Source organism: Canis lupus, chromosome 22 (genome assembly GCF_048164855.1).
Source record: "Canis lupus baileyi chromosome 22, mCanLup2.hap1, whole genome shotgun sequence".
Classification (NCBI taxonomy): Eukaryota; Metazoa; Chordata; class Mammalia; order Carnivora; family Canidae; genus Canis; species Canis lupus.
The window spans coordinates 43055364-43076666 of NC_132859.1; the positions used below are offsets into that span (position 1 = coordinate 43055364).

Here is a 21303-nt window from a genome sequence, read left to right on the forward strand (position 1 = left end):
AATAGTAAAGAAACATAAACATACATTTACTTATTGAAAATGTGTCTTGTAGTGAGGTGGCATTTTTATTGGTTCCTTTATGCACAGATGGATATTTATTATTTGAATGAGATTGTGTTTAGCACTCATTTTATGTGTTCTTATTAAAAACTAAACTCTGAGGAATTTTTTTACTATAGATGGGAACAGAAGCAGTTTTTTTTAAATAGTAATGTCCTTCAACTTTGAACTCCATCTGAGTTATATGCCTGAAATCACATGGCAATATAGGATTCAATATTATTTTTAGTGGTCATTTAGGTCCTCCTTCAATTTCATTGAAACTAAAGAAGCAGAAATCACCTGACCTACAAAAGGGGATAATGCTCAGCCGTTAGGTACAAGGACATGTTTGTGGCACTCCTGGCCTATACACAAACATCACTTACACCCTCACATCTTCCTCTATTCTCATAGACCAGCTCTTCTCTTCCTAGTACATATTGAATTAATGTATAGCTGAAACCCTTTCTGTTTGTTATGCAACAGGGATTTTAGACAATTAGAAATTTGTGAACTCTTTTTCTTGCAGGTCACACTGAATTATTGGCTAGACATGCCAGTTTCAAGACAACACATTTAAGTGTGGAAGATTAGAAAACACGCAAAAAACAAAAATATCCCCTTCTCAGTCCCATGTCAGGATGGTCACATGCCTCTTCTCCTTGGCCTAAAATTTCTATCTTGCAGCTCTGATTGTATTATGTCTACGTACCAGTTACAGTTCTTTAAGTTCTGTTTTATTTATTTTTTTGTAGATATTTTATTTATTTATTCATGAGAGACACAGAGAGTCATAGACACAGGCAGAGGGAGAAGCAGACTCCATGCAGGGAGCCTAATTTGGGACTCGATCCTGGGTCTCCAGGATCACGCCCTGGACCAATGGTGGCGCTAAACCGCTGAGCCACCCAGGGTGCCCCTAGGTTCTGTTTTAAACAGCAAGAATGAAATCTGGATGACTTCTTTGAAAAGGTAACTTAATGAAAAGGTCTGATGGCTTAAAGAATTGAGGGAAAAGTTGAATATCTAAGACCTGAGGCAGCAGCATCAGAGATCTCAGTAATGGGAACATCAACACCCGTCATCATTTTGTCACCTATCTTGGGATGACTCAGCTCTAATTGCCTCAGTTGATGTGTTGCTGTACCCAAGATTCAAATTTCCAGAGAGGATCAGATTGGCATTTTTAGGGTCATGGGCCCATTTATTGACTGAGGTGGTTCATCTTCCACTTTTTCATATCCCAAGTTTTCTTTTTTTCCTGCTTTGCCTAAATCAATGCCTGCATTACTGCTGCAACTCAAATTTCCCCAAGCTCCCCACCTAAGGGAAGATACACATATGTGGTAATCTTATTTACAATTCTGATGTTCTGGGTTCTGTGTCTCCTCCTGAACAAAGCAGGAAGGACATCAGTCTCCACCTACAGTGTGTCTCCTGGGTCTTTTTTGGAGTCCTAGGAAGTCTCCCGGGAAGTCACTGGTGGTGCTTCCCTTTTCTAATCCCTGCTAATGTCCAGTTGTAGAGAAACCACTGGATTTAGGATTCTCTACCACCAGGCCCTTCTCTCCTTTGCAAATGCCAAATCACTGTCCAGCTTCCCTCAGTGCTACTAGGGCCAGTAATCCTCCCTATGTTTGAGCTTCTGTTCTCAAATGGGAATGTCTCCCTCCCCAGGTCTATATCATACACTGTCCTCTAGGCTGCAGAGTAACACTGTTGGGTCCCATGTTCCACGGTGAAAACAGCTTCTTTGTTTCTGCCTGTAGCTTCCTCTCTCTGGGGCCAAGCAGGAGAATATACAGTAGGGTCTCCCATTTCACTTCTCTCTGTCTATCTCCCATCTCCCCTTGTCCTACATTCCTTGAAAGTCCCTGTATTAGTTCTCATTCCTTCAGGAAAAAAATGAACCAATAGGAGATCTATCTATCTATCTATCTATCTATCTATCTATCTATCTATCATCTATCATCTTCATCATCATCTCTTGAGGGAGATATTTATTTTAAGAAGTTGGATCATAGAACTCTGGATGCTGGCAAGTCAAAATCTTTGGCAGGGTAGACCAGCAGGCTGGAGACCCAGAGAAGAGTGGCTGTTGCAGCTTGTCTAAAGGCTGTCAGCCTCAGTCTTTTCTTCTCAAAGGCCTTCAACTGATTGGACAGGGCTCACACATTATAGAGGGCAATCTGCTTTACTAAGAATCTAATGATTTAAAAGTTAATATGATCTAAAAAATATCTTCACAGCAACATCTAGACTACTGTTTGACCAAATACCTGGGGAGCATGGCCTAGCCATGCTGACACATAAAATTAGCTGTCACAGCTCCTTATCTAAACAAACATGTTAGTAAAAAACCATGGTTATCAGCCGAAAAATGTATCCTAAATGCTCATTGTGAACACTACAGATTTAATCAAAAGCCTACTAAGCTTTGTTTGTCGAAGTAAATCTTTCTTCTCTTTTTTAAACCTATTAAAAGATGTGCTGAGAGGCCAATGGTTTACCAAAATATCTCAAAGATTTAGTTCATGCTCTTAATGCTCAGTGTCACACAATGTCATAGTCTGTATTTTCCCTTAAAAGGTAGGCTTTTAGAGAATCAGTCATTCAGTGGATATAGTACCCACTCAACCCTGGTGGTTCAGACCGGATACATGTGAGAGTGAAAGGCCTCAGCTAAGAGGGCCGTGAGGAGCTCAGAGTACCAAAGGGAAGGGAATATCATGTGGTACCTTACTCTTCCTCCCTGATATTCACTCCCGTGTCTTAGGCTGTCCTCATTGCTATGGCTGCACAGGAAGTGTGAGTGCCCAGTTAACTGCCTATAGACACACAGTGCCTTCAAGAGGAACAGAAATCTACACTACCCCTTTAACACTGGAGCACAGACTGTCTGGGGCTTCCACAGACTTAAAAGTAGGGTCCCAGTAGCTGGCTGAGCAAGCAGGCCTGCTGGGAAGCTGAAGGAATGGGGCCCAAGGGCTCAGGTTGTGTTCCTGGGGGAGCCTGTAAAGAGAGTCCTGAACTTGGGGCCAACTAAGTGATCTTGGCTAGCCAGTTGGTCATTCCAAGTTTCAGACCTCCCTGCCTCTAAACTGGGGCTAATCTTGCCCTCTCACAGAGTTCTCGAAAGGGTTACATGAAATAACTCATCTGAAAAGGCAAATTCAATCCCATGCCCATAACAGGTACTCCTGATATATTTGCTATTTAATCTATTGATAGTAAAAAAATCGGAGACCAGAAAATAGATGTTTAGCTTTCACTGGGGGCAATTTACATTTCTCAAAATTCCCAACTGCTTCATGATTCAGGTCACTCTGACAACGATCAGACTGGGTGCTGCAGTCATGGTCTCTATGGAGATCTATTATTGACAGGCTGATATCTACAATCTTTTTTTTTTTTAATTTTTTTAATTTATTTATGATAGTCACAGAAAGAGAGAGAGAGAGAGAGGCAGAGACACAGGCAGAGGGAGAAGCAGGCTCCATGCACCGGGAGCCCGACGTGGGATTCGATCCCGGGTCTCCAGGATCGCGCCCTGGGCCAAAGGCAGGCACTAAACCGCTGCGCCACCGAGGGATCCCTGATATCTACAATCTTAAGTGCCCATTATTTGGAACTTCAAAATACAAGTCCCCTTTGATGGTTCCATTTTCCCTGGGAACCTGGGTGGTTTTAGCTCTGTGGTGTAATGCAGGGGGGCTGCTGGAGGAAGAACAACAATGGGGTGATGAGGGTAGTATTTGGAATGGGAAGGAGAGAAAGGAGCACATCCTAGATTTCTTTATGTTTGTTTTATGTATACCTGGTTATAGAAGCATATGTGTAAAATGTGGTAAATTTGAAACCTAAATGGAAAACAGAGGTAAAAGAAAAATTATCCATATGTTATCTCCCAATGTTAATGTTAACAGCATTGATGAGTGTAAACTGCCTTTCAGTCTTTATTCTATTTATTTTATTATATAACAATTATATTACATGTACATTGTAGCACTATTGTTTTTTTTTAAGATTTTATTTATTTATTCATGATAGACATAGAGAGAGAGAGAGGCAGAGACACAGGCAGAGGGAGAAGCAGGCTCCATGACGGGAGTCCGACTCGGGACTCGATCCCTGGACTCCAGGATCGCGCCCTGGACCAAAGGCAGGCGCCAAACCGATGAGCCACCCAGGGATCCCAGCACTATTGTTTTTAATCTAACATTGTATTTATTTATTTATGTATTTATTATTTATTTATTTTTAAAGTTTTATTTATTTATGTATGAGAGACACACAGAGAGAGAAACAGGCAGAGACATAGGCAGAGGGAGAAGCAGGCTCTATGCAGGAAGCCTGATATGGGACTTGATCCTGGGACCCCAGGATCACGCCCTAAGTCAAAGGCATAAGCTCAACCTCTGAGCCACCCAGGCGTCCTATTAATCTAACATTTTAATGGAAGAATTTACCCATGCTAATATAATACATATGCTATTTTATTTTTTAAAATTTTATTTAAATTCAACATGCCAACATACAGTAAACATCCAGTGCTCATCTCCTCCTTAAAGGCCTTATCATATTCCATCAAGTTGAATATGCCCCAATTTATTTCCACTGTTTTACTGTTGGACATTTAGATTACTTCTGTTTTTGTATTAAAAATAATTCCAGGGCAGCTCGGGTGGCTCAGCAATTTGGTGCCACCTTCAGTCTGGGGCATGATCCTGGAGACCCAGGATCGAGTCCCACGTCAGGGTCCCTGCATGGAGCCTGTTTCTCCCTCTGCCTGTGTCTCTGCCTCTCTCTCTCTGTGTCTCTCATGGGTAAATAAATAAAACCTTTAAAAAACATAATAATTCCATACATCTCGTTTTTACATAATATTAAAAAATCTTCCATCTTCTCTTCAGGTATAGGTTTTCAAAAATGAAATTACTGGGTTCAGGGGCTTGGACATGCTATAGGCCCTTGATACATGTTGGTAAAAGGTTATGCCTATTTCGATCCCACCAGCAGTGGATGATTTCAATCTACCCTTGTCAACACTGAGCAGAATGATGAAAAAATCACTAATTTGATGAGAAAAACAAAACTACTTGAAGCATATATCTCTGTTGCCTTGCTTTCTAGTGAGGTTCAGTATCTTCACATATATTTGCTCACCTGTGAACGGCCTTATTCCATAGTGATGATTTTTTAATACTGTATCTTCTTTAGGGATATTGCGAATCCACTGGTGTATCTCTAAAACATACTGTGGAGTTTATACCAAAAGGGTAGAATGCTAGTTTATGATCATGTAGACCATGTGAATAATCAAGGAATAAGTGATTGAATACAAGTAAAGGATATTCAACTCCAAGTTAAAAGAAATGAAGCCTAAAGTTGTCTCAGAAAAAAAAAACAAAGCAAATGACACAGGTATAATGAGAAGATGTGTTTTGATTTCAATTCCAAGGATAATTTTTTTTTTTCACATTCTCTGACAACAATCTCCCAAATCGGTCTATGTTAAAGATAACAGCACATAGTGACAAAAATCAGAGAGGACAGGGACACCTGAGTGGCTCAGCAGTCAAGCGTCCATCTTCTGCTCAGGGTGTGATCCCAGTCCCAGGATGGAGTCCCACATTGGGCTCCAGTCCCACATCGGGCTCCCTTTGAGGAGCCTGCTTCTCCCTCTCCCTATGTCTCTGCCTCTCTCTATATATTTCTCTCATGAATAAATATAAAATCTTTTAAAAAATCAGAGAGAACAATTTTTATAATGAAGCAGAGAACTAGGAAGACCATTTGTTCTCAAGAATAATAAGAGCATTATTCTGGAACCAATTCAACCCCCAATGACAATGGCTGAGCAAGGTCTGGGCTCACTCTCAAAGTTTTATCTCCTGCAGAATATCTTAAATGCAACTACTATACATCCTTATTTATGATGTTTGAACAAATCTATACAATAAATTGTTGAAAGATAAATTCATATATATATGACAAAGGGAATGATTCAGTAGTATCCCATTGGCTTTATAACCTTCAAAATAAAGAATCCATCATTCATTTTCTAATAAATTCATCTAATATTTATTTTCCAAAGTTAAAGTTAAAAATTCTAAAATGACAACAAAAATTGCTTTTTAAAAATACATTATTATTTATTTATCTGAAAGAGCGTGTGTACGAGCGTGTGTGCACACACAGGGGGGAGGGACAGAAGGAAAGGAGCAGAGGGGGAGGGAGAGGGCCAAGTAGACTTCATGCTGAGTGCCAGAGCCCCACATGGTGCTTGATTTCACCATCCTGAGATCATGACCTGAGCCAAAACCAAGAGTCAGATGCTTAACCGATTGAGCCACCCAGGTGCCTCACAAAAATAGCCTAATGGAAAACATATGAAGCAAAAGAATGGATGATGAACTAACCCGCTGATCATAATTATAGCAATGACCATTAAAAGGGAGTTTTCACTTAAAATTAAAATACTTTTATTGTAATAAATAGCCAAACAGAAGACTAGGACATGAAACAAAAGAGAAGAAATCTGAATTTACAAATTCTACCAGTTTTACAGAGATTAGACACTATCTGGGTCTTTCCTGATGAACCCTACATTTCTAACCCAAGTTGCTCATTTAGAACTACACCATAGACAGGCCCAGGTGCCTGATAAAGTCATTTATTTCTGATGCAATTTGTTAATATTTTTGCATGAATGTCTACCCTCACTCAACTCCTAGCTCCTTAATTTTTTGTGGACAAGAATTCTTATAATTATTCATGGCTCTATATGCATATGGTTGCCTCTGGACAAGCAGCTTGAAACTAAATCAATGCAGCAAAAATGCGACTAATTTATGTAGGAAAGAAAAAGTACATTGTGGCCAGTGGACAGTGAAATATGGGTCTGAATGTGGCCTCACAAAAGTCGTTACTTCTGCAACTTCATAGAGCTGCTATCAAGCATTTCACTGAGATTTCACACACACACACACACACACACACACACACACACACACACAATGTATTCTTCATAGATTCTCATGTATACAGTGGTTTTATTTATTTATTTTTTTTTATACAGTGGTTTTAAATCCAACTGCTTGAATATGAATCTGCTGGACAAATATCCACAATAAAATAAATCACTTCTAAACCAAGAGGTGAATCTCAGTTTGCACCAGGAGCAGAGAAACTGATGAACAATGTGGATGGCACCATAGTGCCCACAATGCCATCCTCCAGTGTGGCACCAGCTTTTGCCAAGTAAAATCTGTATTTAAAGTCTAAACAATCTGTTTTAAACTATTTTTTTCTGTTTCAAGAAACTGGACAGGCTTTACAAGCTGTTATTAATCAGAAATTTTTCATACATGATTCAAATCAAAGTAGTCCTTAAATGCTTCACATGATGAATTTGGCTGTGGCTGTTACGTAGTGCTGAGTTATACAGCCTGACCACATAAGTAAAATAAAGCTTCTGAGGCATCCTTCAAAATATGAAAGACTGTCAGCCTACAGGTCATATAACTGAGGTGCTTTGGCCACAGACATACTTCTTTACCAAATTGGGCCTTAGAGAAATTTCTAGAAGAAAAACCTGCCACACTGCTGATTTTTCCCTAGATAGGTTCCCATATTGAACTGGAGTAAAATAGAGAATGAGCTTCACTTTTCCATCAATATTACAATCCTAAGACTCCCAGAAATGTCTCCACATGACATGATGAACCAGCAAAATTTCCAACTTTTCCTCAGTATTCTCCTTCTGCCAACTTTGATTAAACAAGTGTGATGTGCTCTATCTGTTCCAGACACACAGAATGTAGATGACTTCTAAGTAATCCTCCTCTTTCTTTAAAAACTAATAAACAAAGGTTGATTAGTTTTTCGGATATCTTTCAAGGTATCCTTCTATGAATGGTTCTTTATTTTCTGATGCCCTTCCAAGGCTCAGGGAGTTGTCATGCAATGTTGACATGGAAATGATGCAACATTTAGTTTAATGGGTTTACCTAAGCCAACTGCCTCCTCATTAAGTGGTTAGCAATGTGAAATAGAAATTTAAAATATAGCCTTACAAACCATTTATTGCCCTTTCGATATCTGACTATTGCTTGAGACAATCTAATATAAGTGAAATAGCACAGTATTTTACCAGAAGACTGGCTTTTGAGCAAGGTTCTTCCATGTATAAGTGATATGATCTCAAGGTAGTGTAGTGCTCACTTAATACACTGCTGTTTGATGAAAGCAACATATGATTTAGTTGTAACTGATAATAGACCCAGACACACAACTCAGGGTATGTGGGGTCAAAAGGCTGTGACTGCATGTCGTATGGCTATTAACTGTTTAGTAGATTTGGAGAATTTTTCTGATCCACTGAGAAGAGGAATAGAGAAAAACTGAAAGAAACAAGATCATGCAAGTACTAGTATTTCCTTCTGTGTGGGGGTGAATACATTGATGGTAAAGAATAGCATATTTTAATAACTGCTAGGGTTTGAAATTTCAATGATGTCATAACCCCATGAGGATAAAACCCAAATTCTTTACCTAAACTTTCCTAATTCTACATGCTACCACAAAGAATGGTCTGTTCCAGGCCCTCTGCACACCCTGGGGGATCTTTTTTGCTTTTGGCATACCTTTTCCAAGAATGCCCTGTGATTTCTCTTCCCAACATGAGTTCCATCTGGGGTCCTCTCATCTTCCAGGAAACCTCATTAACACCCTATACTCTCTGGATCCTTTTCTCTTTAAAATTTCCGAAGCCTCTTTTGTACCATGCATTTGGCTGCTTTGGAACATTGTCCTGTTCTGTTACTCAACTCACAAAGATTTGTGTGCCTTTTGTAGGCTCTTGTGCTGCAACTGGAATTGAAGACAGGGAGGGTCCCTGTCCTTGAGGCATTCACTATGGATTAGGCTGGTCACTAATATGGGTGCAAGACGGTGGTGCCATGGCAGATGTTTGAGTCCAATGCTGTGTAAGACCCACCCAGCTTGCTGGGTGCACAATCGTGACATTCAGCCACACTATGCTCTTCCATTCCTTATTTCTGTCACCTCCTGGCCTGCTAGTTCTCCTTACTCAAGAAAATTGTGTCACCCATGGGTTAGTCTCCACCTCCATACTTCTGCCATCAACCTGGTCCCTTCAGAATCCATGTGCATTTGCCTTTCCGTCTCATGCCTTCTTCAGCTAGACCTCAGCCTTCTACACTCACATTCACCATCCAATGGATCTGCTTCGGAAACCCCTACTTCAAACATCTTTTCTCCTATACAAATTTTCTCTGCTAAGTACCCCCGTGGTGACAGTTCTTTAACTTTACCAGGTACTTCCAGCTGAATGACATCTTCATTTACTTCCAACTATTTACATCTCCTTTTTGTCCTTCCTTCCTTCTCTATCCAGATTAGTCTATCATTCTAATGTCTACATTTTAAATATCTGAAACTCTACTACCTTTGCATCTATTCCAAACCCTGTCTTTCAAAACTCCCCAGCCCAGGATGAACCTGACCATCTACTTTCCTCAGGTCCACATAGGTGAGATCGAGTATGGTTGGAGCAAAATGCACAATGCACTGGTTGGAAGTACACAAATCAATGATCAGAACCCAGCTCAAAAGCCTGGATCTCCAACTTCTAGAATGTCTACTGCACATCATCTCCTCCAACATCCAACTCACTTGTTATATGCATGCATTTGATCTTAACCCACCTTTACTGAGAAAGGGAAGACATGGAACAAATCTGTTTGCATCATCCACTCCCAACCATAATTGTAGGTTCACCTACAATTAAAGTCTCCTCCCTCTCTTTGCTGTCACAGGGCTTCTTCTCTTACCCAGCTGGTATACGGGGACTCGAAGAGGTTCCCTGCTCTGAAAGTCATATGCAGAACCTGGCCAGCACCACATCCTGGACAACAGACCATATCTGCTTCAGTTGGTTTCTCTTTATAGCTCAGAGACTGAGTCCCTGGGGATCTCAAGGGAGCTCAGCAGTCATCTCCATTAACTAACTTTATGGGAAAATGCTGGGCCTTGATAAATTAAAGGATATAAGTGAGCAAACAAGGCAGGAGGAACAAAGGAAGGAAAAGACAAGGGAGGCAGGAGCTCCTATATGTGTTCTTGGGACCAGCCAGTCTCTGTCTTGCTCACAGTGAAAGGCATTATGGAAAGATGCAATGAATACAAATGTGTTCTGCAGATGCTAGGATCAGCAAAAATTTAAAAATTCCAAGGAACAAAAACCAGACCCTAACTTATCAAACTTCTTAGTTTCCAAATACTCAGTGTATCGAAGAAATGCTCTGGCAGTCACTGAGGGAGAATAAAAACACTATCTCTGTGAGACTCCATGCTAGCCATTTCCTTCACATAGAGACCATCATCCCTACCCCTTTTTACGTTAGTAATTCTTTTTCATGTTTTACCATCCTGTCTTTATTTCTTGTTTTCTGTGAAGCTTTTTCCAAGCCCTAGAGCTAGTGGCTCCTTGCTCTGCATCCCTACAGTCAACAGGTGAACTGGTCAGGCCCATATCAGTCTATACCATGATCAACACTCAAGCATTCATCACCCCCCTAAGCAAACTGCCTGGTCCACCACCATGTTCTTGCACTCAGCATAATTCCTAAGAATCCAGCACACACCTGTAGAATGAATGAATGAAAGGACAAGACAAGAAGCACAGCCCTCCCTCATTCTCTTTGTGAAGGTCACATGGTGTCCTACACACTGGCAATCTCTACTGCGGTAAGTACTCTGCTGACCAGGCAACCTCTGCTGCTTCTGTCTGGCTAAAGGAAGAGAGTGCTACCAGCAGGCACCTTGAGTCCCCCTGGCCACTCACCTGGCTTGCTGGCAGACACAGCAGATCCACACCTTCTCATGCTTCTGGTAGGAGCAGCAGCTCTTGCAGACATTGAACTTACAGTCGGCACATCTGCGCTTGGTGTTGACCAGGAAGGTGAAGGGCGAGCAGCAGCGCATGCAGCAGTGCTCCACGAACTTCTGGTGCTTTGAGAGGATGCTGCACTTGCTGCCTTCCTCAGCCAGCTTCTGCTTCATCTCGCTGGGCAACCGGGAGGGGAAGAGAAATAGCACACCACGTCAGGACGCTCTCCCATAAAGCATCCACCTGGGCCACCTACAGGCCAAGCCACTATGTAGGATCTTCCCACAAAATGATAAACTCTGAAAGACCAATTGCTTGACATGATATCCAGAAAGGAACCCTGATGGTGGATTAATTTTTGTGCACTTCAGCATGTCATGATTTCTATGAGAAATCACATAAGCCTGATTACTAATATTTCAGACAATAGGTTGAGATAAAATTATAAAAACTAAGCACATCCTTGGAAAATAATACCTTTAACTTAATGCCTTTTTAAAGTAGCAGAAGATCATCTATGCTCAAACATTAATCCTCATAACAGCCCTGCTGGGAATAGGATAAATGTGGCCCTGGTCTTATTTAACACCCCTGAAACGAAAGCACCCAGGGATTTTAAAAGCTTTCATATCAATGTAAGTCAATAAAGATTCTCTGGATGATGGACAAATCCCAAGCACTAGTGATTCAGAACTGAATCAAAGACAATCCTTTCTTCCACAGAGTTCACGGTCATACTGGGCACACAGCCAGCCATATTAATGCAAAACATCACACTGCATATGCTTCTGTCTACACTCAGGGAGGAGGAAAGAGAAATCCTAAGATAAAGATACCCCCAAACAGGTGGAGTCTCCTAGGAAAACTGACTGACAGGTAACCAAGTTACTCTGACCTGGCAAATTTGAGATGTTTTTCCTGCTATAAAAATGGATGCCCACAACAGTAAAAGCAAAGTAATGGATTTTTTCCATGCCCAGTTTGTAATTATGCAATTCATCCCAGATCAATCTATGATGGGTATGGTACACACTTTCTCCCAGTTTGCACTTGTCTTTTCAGCTTGGCTTGTGCTGTCTTTCATTATTTAGAAGTGCTTCATTTTTCTGTAGTTAAGTTTGTCATTCAGTCTCTGCAGTGGGATGAATGGTGGACCCCCAAAAGGTTGTCCATGCCCTCAGCACAACAGCCTGAAATTCTTCCTTATTTGTGAAAAAGGGTGTTTAGAGATGTCATAATTTAAATCTTGAGGTGTGATCATCCTGGATTACCCCGGCAAGCCCAAAATCCATCAACAAGTGTCCTTGTAAGAGACATACAGTGGAGAAGACAATGGGAAGATGGAGTTCAAGTCCTCAACCATTTCTGCCTCTGGGCTCCCTCCCAGGGCCCTGCCATGGGCCATAATGCTGTCCCATCTCTGTGCATTCAGACTCTCTCCTCACCCCTTTTTCTTTCCAGGGGCCTCCATGGCCCACCTGACCAGATGCAAATTCTCAAAATCCTTGGCCTAAATGGTGAACAATGGTTGCATAAATAGGAGTTGCCCTTGTCTGACACATTATGAGTGGGAGTAAATTAATCAGAACATAAGTAAGCAGAAAGGAAAAAAAAAATCAGAATTACCTGTATTCCACTACTCAGAATTATTTTTACATACCATTCTGTCTTCCTTTCTCCTTCTCCTGCCCCTACCATCTCCTCTTTCTTTTTGTTTCCTCTTTCTCCCTCCCTTGCTCTCCCATTTTGAAATGATGATAATATTATACATACTGTTTTGATTGTGAAGCCTAGGAAATTACCTATATTTCATTTAATTTTCAAGTATGTTGGCATAAAGTGGTTCACAGATTTTTCTCATGACTTTAAGACCTCTGCTATACTTGTAATCATGTCTCCTTTTCTTTTCAAATATTGCCTATCTGACCCTAAGCTTTTTTGCCCTTTGATCAGTACATTCTGAGATTTATTTTGTTAAACAAAGTACTAATGTTTAGTTGACTATGTTGCTTATTTATTTTCCATTCCAATAAAGTCTAGTCTTATCTTTATTACTTTTCTCTTCTACTGGTTTTGAGTTTGCTCTATTCCTTTCTCTTTTTTATTGAATTGTAATTAAAATACAGTATTAAATTAATTTCAGGTGTACAACACAGTGATTCAACAATTCTATACCCTTCTGAGTGCTCATCATGGTAAGCGATGGTACTCTTAATCCCCATCACCTATTTCACCCATCCTCCCTCCCTTCTCCCCTCTGGTAACAAGCAGTGTGTTCTCTATAGTCAAGAGTCTGCTTTTTGTTTATCTCCTTTTTCTTTGTTTCTTAAATGCTACAAATACATGAAATCATATGATATTTGTTTTTCTCTAGCTGACTTATTTCACTTCACCATTACTTATTTCACTTCACCATTACACCTTCTAGGTCCATTTATGTTGTTGTAGGTGGCAAGAACTCATTCTTTTTATGACTGAGTAATATTCCATTGTATGCACATACCACATCTTCTTTATCCATTCATCCATCAGTGAACACTTGGGCTGCTTCCATATCTTGGTGATCATAAATAATGCTGCAACAAACATAGGGGTGCATGTAGCTTTTCAAATTAGTGTTTTTGTTTTCTTTGGGTAAATATCGAGTAGTGGAATTATTGGATCAGGTGGTATTTCCATTTTTAAGTTTTCGAGGAAACTTTTATATTGTTTTCCACAGTGACTGCTCCAGTTTGCATTCCCACCAAAAATGTGAGGGTTCCTTTTTCTCCACATCCTCACCAACACTTGTTATTTCTTGTCTTTTTGATTCTAACCATTCTGACAAGTGTGGGGTGGTATCTCATTGTGGTTTTGATTTGCATTTTCCTGATTAATGATGTTGATCATCTTTCCATGTGTCTGTTGGCCATCAGTATGGCTTCTTTGGAGAAAAATCTATTCAGGTTTCTACAGATTTTTTTTTTAATTCACTACAATTATGTAGTATTTATTCCTGGGCTGCAAGGGTGGTTGAACATCTTGATAGAAGTGTGAACTCTTCTTACTGCAGCGTTCCAGCTGTTCTCTCTTTAAATCTCAAGCCGAGTTTGTAGGTTTTCAGGATGATCTGAAAGTTATCTAGGTAATTCGATGGGCACAGGTGACTTGGGGACACTACTCTTCCGCCATCTTGCCCTGCCCTACCGTTTCTACACATTTTAATAAGATTATTTCTTTTTGGGGGCATTGAGTTGTTAAGTTCTTTATATATTTTGGACAGTAACCCTTTATCAGATATATCATTTGAAAATTTTTGTTTTATTGATGATTTTCTTGCTGTGCAGGTTTTTATTTTGGTGTAGTCCCAACAGTTTAATTCTGATTTTGGTTCCATTGCTGAGGAAACATATCTAGAAAAAAAAAATGTTTCTATGGCCAACGTTGAAGAAATTACTATCTATGTGCTCTTCTAGAAATTTCATAGTTTTAGGTCTCAGATTTAGGTCTTTAATCCATTTTGAGTTTATTTTTGTGTGTGGTTGTACAGTTTCATTCTTTTTCAGGTAGCTGTCCAGTTTTCTATGTACCTGTCCAGTTTTGTCAGCACCATTTATTGAAGATACTGTCTTTTCCCCATTGCATATTCTTGTCTCTATTGTTTTTGATTAATGGACTGTATAAGCCTGGGTTTATTTCTGGGCTTTCTATTTGTTCCATTGATCTAGGTGTCTGTTTTTGTGCCAGTACCACACTATTTTGATTACTGTAGTTTTATAGCATATCTTGGAATCTCCAATTGTGATACCTCTGGCTTTGCAAGATTGCTTTGGTTATTTGGGGACTTTTACATACACATTTTATGAGTATTTGTTCCAGTTATGTGAAAAATGTTAGTGTTTCATGCAAATTGCATTAGATCTGTAGATTTCTTTGAGTAGTATGGATATTTTAACAATATTATCTCTTCCATATTTTTGCATTTCTGTCATTTTCAATTTCTTTCATCAATGTTTTATAGTTTTCAGAGTGCAGGGCTTCACCTCCTTGGTCAAGTTTATTCCTAGATTTTTTTTTGATGCAATTGTAAATGGGACTCTTTCTTAATTTCTCATTCTTGCTACTTCCATTATTAGTGTAGAGAAATGCAACAGATTTCTGTATATAGTTTTGTATCCTGCAACTTTACTGAATTCATTTATCAGTTCTAGAAGTTTTTATTTTGCAATCTTTAGGGTTTTCTAGACTTAATTTTTAAAAAATAAATTTTAAAAAGTAAAGCTCATTTACTTTTAATGTTTATTCTTTTCTAATGTGAATTTAAGGCTATAAAACTCTCCACATATCCCTTTCACTGCAACACACAGATTATCAATAAGAACATTTTTATTGTTAGTCTGTTTTACATATTTGATAACTCTCAGGTTTAAAATTTCCAAATATAGGACTTTTGTTATTGATTTTTTAAATATATTTTGATCAGAGAAGAGGGTCTGGAAGAAATTAATTCTCTAGTACTTGTTGAGACTTGCATAATAGCCTACTCCATGCTCAATTTTTGTAAAGTTCCATATGTGTTTGAAAATAATAAAAAAAAAAAAAAAAAAGAAAATAATATTTATCCTTTATTTATTAAGAGCAAAACATTAAATTTTTCCATTACAATTGTGGATCTATTATTTCCCTTCAATTCTGGTTAATTTTTTACTTTATATTTTTTAAGAATATAATGTAAGGTACATCAAGGTTCATAAATGCTATGTTCTTAATGAAATTTTCCTTTTGTGATTACATACAACCCTGTTTATCACTAATAATACTTTTTTGTCTTAAAGTTGGCCTTAAAAAATAAATAAATAAATAAGTTGGTCTTATATTTATAATCTATATTAGTTATTTCTTTAGTTATTTTTTTTAATTGATGGTGTGCCAGGGAATATCTTTTTATACCTCCTCACTTTCAACATTTGTATTGTGTTTCAGATTGGGATGTTATGAGCAGACATAACTGAATTTTCTATTTTTGTGCTGTATGAGAATTCCTTTCACCATGAAAGTTTAAACCATTTATATTGAGATTACTAATATATTCATATATGTGCTGCTGAAGCAAGCACTAGATTACTAATATATTTGGATTTATTTCTACTATTATTTAGTGTTTTCTTTTTATTGTGTTTGTTTCCTCTTTTTCTCCTTTTCTACTTTCTATTAGGTTGATTTTCTTCATTCTCTTTGTTTTCCCAAGTATGATTTGGCATTTATTATTTTTCATTTCTTTTAGTGGTTGTCATGCATATTGGGATTAATACCTAATGTTAACAGCTTTCCTCTTATCAACAACATAAGCGTTAATTCCCTCTGATGTTCTATGTTATTATCGATAATATTTTAGCTCAATCTTGCTTTGTAACTGCAAAAATTGTTCTTAATATTGTTTAACTGATTCATACCACCCCACCTGATGCTGTCTGGGATCTGCTCTCAGACAAAAAGGAAATTCATTTCTTTCCTCCAGTTGTCAACATCCCTCCTGTATCTGCTGGATTTGGTTGCAAATGGGGTGCTGGGCAAATGGGGTGGTATGCAGTTTTTGTATTGTGTCCAAAAGGTATAGTTTCTACCTGCAGGAAGGTTGGTCAAATAGGAGCTTACCTAGCCATTAGCAGAAGTAGAATTCATTTACTATTTTTAAGTTGACATTTGCATAGATTTATCCACATTTACCAATTTCTCTGTTCATCATTGCTTTTTGCCTCTGATGTTTCCTATTCTTTAAATTTTTTTCTTTTTCTTTCTTTCTTTTCTTTTTTTTTTTCTTTTTCTTTTTCTTTCTTTCTTTTTTTTTTTTTTTTTTTGCTGAACTTCTTCGGGCAATTTTTCCTACAAGCAAGGAAAACTCTAGGAGCCCTTTATTTGGTGAAAATGTCTATTTCATCCTTATGTTGGAATGATGCTTGAAATGGGTATGGAATCCTAAGTTGACAGTTCTTTTTCCTTTTTTTTTTTTTGTTTTTTTTTGTTTTTTTTTTTAATTTATTTTTTTATTGGTGTTCAATTTACTAACATACAGAATAACACCCAGTGCCCGTCACCCATTCACTCCCACCCCCCGCCCTCTTCCCCTTCTACCACCCCTAGTTCGTTTCCCAGAGTTAGCAGTCTTTACCTTCTGTCTCCCTTTCTGATATTTCCCACACATTTCTTCTCCCTTCCCTTATTTTCCCTTTCACTAAGCACCAGATAATACTGAAGGAATTAGTCCATTTTTTTTTCTGTCATCAAATGTAATGTAAAGTTTGTCAATGTGATTATTCCTTTGTAGGAAATCTCACTTTTCTCACTGGTTTTGTTTTGTTTTGTTCTGTCTTTGGCATTCTGTTTGGTGTTCACTATGACATGTTTAAATGGGGATTTGTTTGCATTGTTCTGCTTGGAACTCTTGGTAATTTTTTAAGGCTTTCTTGAATTCTAAACAACCCCTCAATTATAACTTTGAATGCTGTTCCCTGCTCTATTTTCTCTAATCATTCCTTCTGGAATTCTATGCCAAGACTTTCCTGATCCTCCATACCTCCTAATCCTTCTGTCATCTCTTTGTATTTCTGAGATACATTAGGAACAAGTACTTCAGTTCTAGTTTCTAGTTTAGAAATTCTTCATTCATGTTTTCTCCACTATTTAACTTTTTTGAAACTTTACTGACTTCAATTTTCATTTCCAGAAGTTATATTGATTTGTTTCCACCCAAGTCTGCCTTGTCCTTCACTCTTTTGTGCCATTCAACCCTGGTTCCTATTCACTCTTTTATCTTTCTTTTTTAACTATTTTAAATATACTTCCTTTATGTCCTCTTCCTGATTCTTACATTATCTTAAATTCTTAGAAGGGGTGGTAATTCTTCTACTAGGTGTGCCTATTAAATCTTGTTGAAGGTAGATTATTTGCTTTTATGATTTATCATTTTAAAGCTTACTTTTCCTGTAAGTGCATTTGTTCTATTAAGTGTTGCAGTAGAGCAACTATGCATTTGTTTTCACAAGGCACCACAGAGGGGTTATTGATTCCAAACCAGGTTCATATTTGTTTCTTAGCTTGGAAAATCCTGTAGCACATAAGTAATAAGATTTGGATTTCCAATCCCATGTGTACTGCAGGATTAGGACTTTGAGCTTTGATTTCTCATGGGAGACATTTTTTCTTCCACCCAGGGGTCTAGGCAAAGATCACCTGCTTTCTAGCTCCTGTAAACCAGTGAGTAGAAATTTTCTAGGTGCCCCTTGTCACCTAGAGTGAAACCCTTCAATGCTAAACATTATACAGGTGTTTCATTTTCAGCTGATTGTCCTCCAAAGGCTCAAACCACATCTCCTGCCCCCATGCAGAAATGAACACTGCAGCCACCACCATAGCCCCTTCCTTCTCTAGCTATCTAGGCTGACCCTTCAGCTTTACTTCTCTCTTTACTTACACCCCCTGGGAGTTGCCCTTTCTTACTTTCCCCCCTTGACTTAAAAAAATTGAGATATAATCCACATGCCAAAACATTTACCCTTATAAATTGTACAATTCCATGGTTTTCGTACACCCACAAAGTTGTCTAGCCACCAGTACTATCTAATTCCAGAACATTTTCATCATCCTCAAAAGAAACCTCACACCAATCAGTCACTCCCCATTGTTGGCCTCCCCCACCCAGCCCCTGCCAACCACTCTTGTACTTTCTGTTTCTATAGGTTTGCCTATCCTGGACATTTCATATACATGAAATCATACTATACTGCGGTCTTTTGTGTCTGCCTTCTTTCTTTGCACATCTTCTGGGTTCATCTGTATTATAACATGTATCAAAATTTCATTCCTGGGATGCCTAGGTGGCTCAGTGGTTGAGTGTCTGCCTTCAGCTCAGGGTGTGATCCTGGGGTCCTGGGATCGAGTCCCACATCAGGCTTCCTGCAGGGAGCCGCTTCTTCCTCTGCCTATGTCTCTGCCTCTCTCTGTGTGTCTCTCATGAATAAATAAAATCTTAAAAAAAAAAAAGGAATGAAGATTCCTTTTTACTGCCAGATAATTCTCAATTTATGGATATACCATATTTTATTTATCCATTCACCAACTGATGGACATTTGGGCTGTTTTCTTCTTTTGGCTATTATGAATAATGCTGCTATGAACATTCATGAGCAAGTTTTTGTGTGAACATGCTTTCAATTCCAGGAGTAGAATTACTGGGTCGTATGGTAATTCTATATATTTAAGCTTTTAAGGAATTGCCAGACTGTCTTCCAAATGATAGCACCATTTTACATCATTAACAGCAAAACATGAGGGTTTTGATTTTTCCACATCCTCACCAACAATTGTTAGTGTCTGATTTTTTAATTATGCCTAACCTACGGAATATGAGATGGTATCTCACTGTGGTTTTCACTGTATTTCCCTAATGGTGAATAATGTTCGACAATTTTTCATGTACTTATTGACCACTGGTACATCTTCTTTGGAGAAGAGTTTATTCAAACCTTTTGCCATTTCGAAATTAGATTATTTATCTTTGTTATTGTTGTATTGTGAGAGTTATTTATGTGTTCTGGACATAATACCCTTATCAGATACATGATTTACAAATATTTTCTCTTTCTCATATTAAGTCTTATAATTTATTAATGTTTTTAGTACAAAGAAGGATTGCACTAGCCCACCCTACCCTGCTACTAGAATTGGAAATCTATGTATAGTTTTATAATTTCATTTTTCACTTAACAACAACAAACCATAAACATGTTTCCATGACAATTCAAGTGTGTTTGCAGTATTAACTTTCAATGTGTACTGAATTGTCTTAAATAGCTGCCAATATATGTGAGAACTAACTGCTTTGCATAGCATTGCTTAATATTTATTTGTTGCTTGAGCATTAGGGAGCAAGGGGAGGCTGAATCCAGAATTAGAAGGGGAGGTTACAGGCCAGCTGATAATTTATATTTGGGTGAACAAAATATTTACAGGGAAACAGGACAGAGGTTTTTTTCTTTGAGGCATGAAGATGATGTTCTCCAGTCTCTCAGATTTAGAGCAGGAGATGAGCTAAGTCATTGACAGCTCTGACATCTGTAAACAACATAAGAACAGCCTTAGCAATTGACTGGCTTCTATTGATATTTCAGAGCCACTAAATTAAATGGGATAAAACATCCAGGAAGGAAAGTCTTTGGGGATCAAAAGAGCTCTGTGAAGTCAATCCACAGATCACTGGAGCTTTATGAGTTTTGTTTCCTGATACACAGGGCTGCAAACTCCAATGGCATTAAAATCTGAGTATCTGATGATAAAACTGTTCCAACCTCTCCAAAATTTGTTCCAAGCAAATGGAGTATTTTGAACCAGAGGCTCAGTGGAGGAATAGTATGGCCTTCTTCTGAACTATCTCTTATTTATCAGATTCAATGCCCTATATAACACCTCATGGAGGAGGACATTGAGTAGAATTGTGTTGGACAACTTACAGTGGCTGGTGGCAGAATCAACTAAGAATCATGCAAGACCAGGTATCTGCTTCAAAATGTTCTGGGAAGAACCAAGCCCCAAATGGTCAGCCTCATGGGAAAGAGGGATGGGTTTAGAGACAGGCTAGGGGGCATAGCTGAGCTCAGCAATTTACCCAACAGCCCCAACCATTCTGAGCCTCTGTTTTCTGAGTGGCAACAATAATTCCTACTTTCTGGAGTTGCTTAAAGATTTTAAGTGACTAAAGCAACAATAATCAAATACTAGTTATTCATTTGGATTAGCAAGATATCCAGAGGTCTGAGTACCCATAATATTCAATCACAACTGTTTATATGTCAAGGTTTTTGTGCTTGTATCTGGACAAGAACGACCAGTTCTTACTTACTGCTTAAACACTGAGTTATTAGAGAGGTGTGAAGTAGTATCTTGTAGTTTTGAGTTACATGTTCCAAATGACTAATGATGTTGACCATGGTTGGTCTAGTTTTTAGCAATGTCGTCTAATCTGGTCTAGCCTTCTTCTGACTGCAATGGATATCTGAAAAGCCTATCAGTATTTCATGGTTTCTTTCACCACCATGCCAACTCTGGTTGGTTGGTAGTGGGTGAAGCACCATGTGTTGAGAGTATAGACACAAGCTCAATGGAGCTAGAGAGTCATAAATTAGCAGTGTCTGCCATGAGTGTAGCAGGGAGAAGTGATGGCACATGCCACTTGTTTGCTATTAAAGAGACAGTAATTCTGATACAGACATATGTAGCACCATTTCATGATCATAGACACTATTCCTTAGATTGCCAATTGTTCACTCAGTTCACACTTAATATTGAGCACCTATTATCCTAGGCATGAGGAA

General features: G+C 38.6%; 1 protein-coding gene across 8 annotated transcripts in view; it reads right to left on the minus strand.

Moving 5' to 3' along the window:
- MYRIP (myosin VIIA and Rab interacting protein) overlaps window positions 1-21303 on the minus strand; it is a 360876-nt gene that overhangs the window by 199200 nt on the left and 140373 nt on the right. For all 8 annotated transcript variants that reach the window (XM_072793244.1, XM_072793246.1, XM_072793248.1 and 5 more), the window contains one exon: window positions 10913-11134. In XM_072793244.1, the coding sequence (XP_072649345.1) occupies window positions 10913-11134 (222 nt within the window). The remainder of the gene's footprint in view (window positions 1-10912; window positions 11135-21303) is intronic.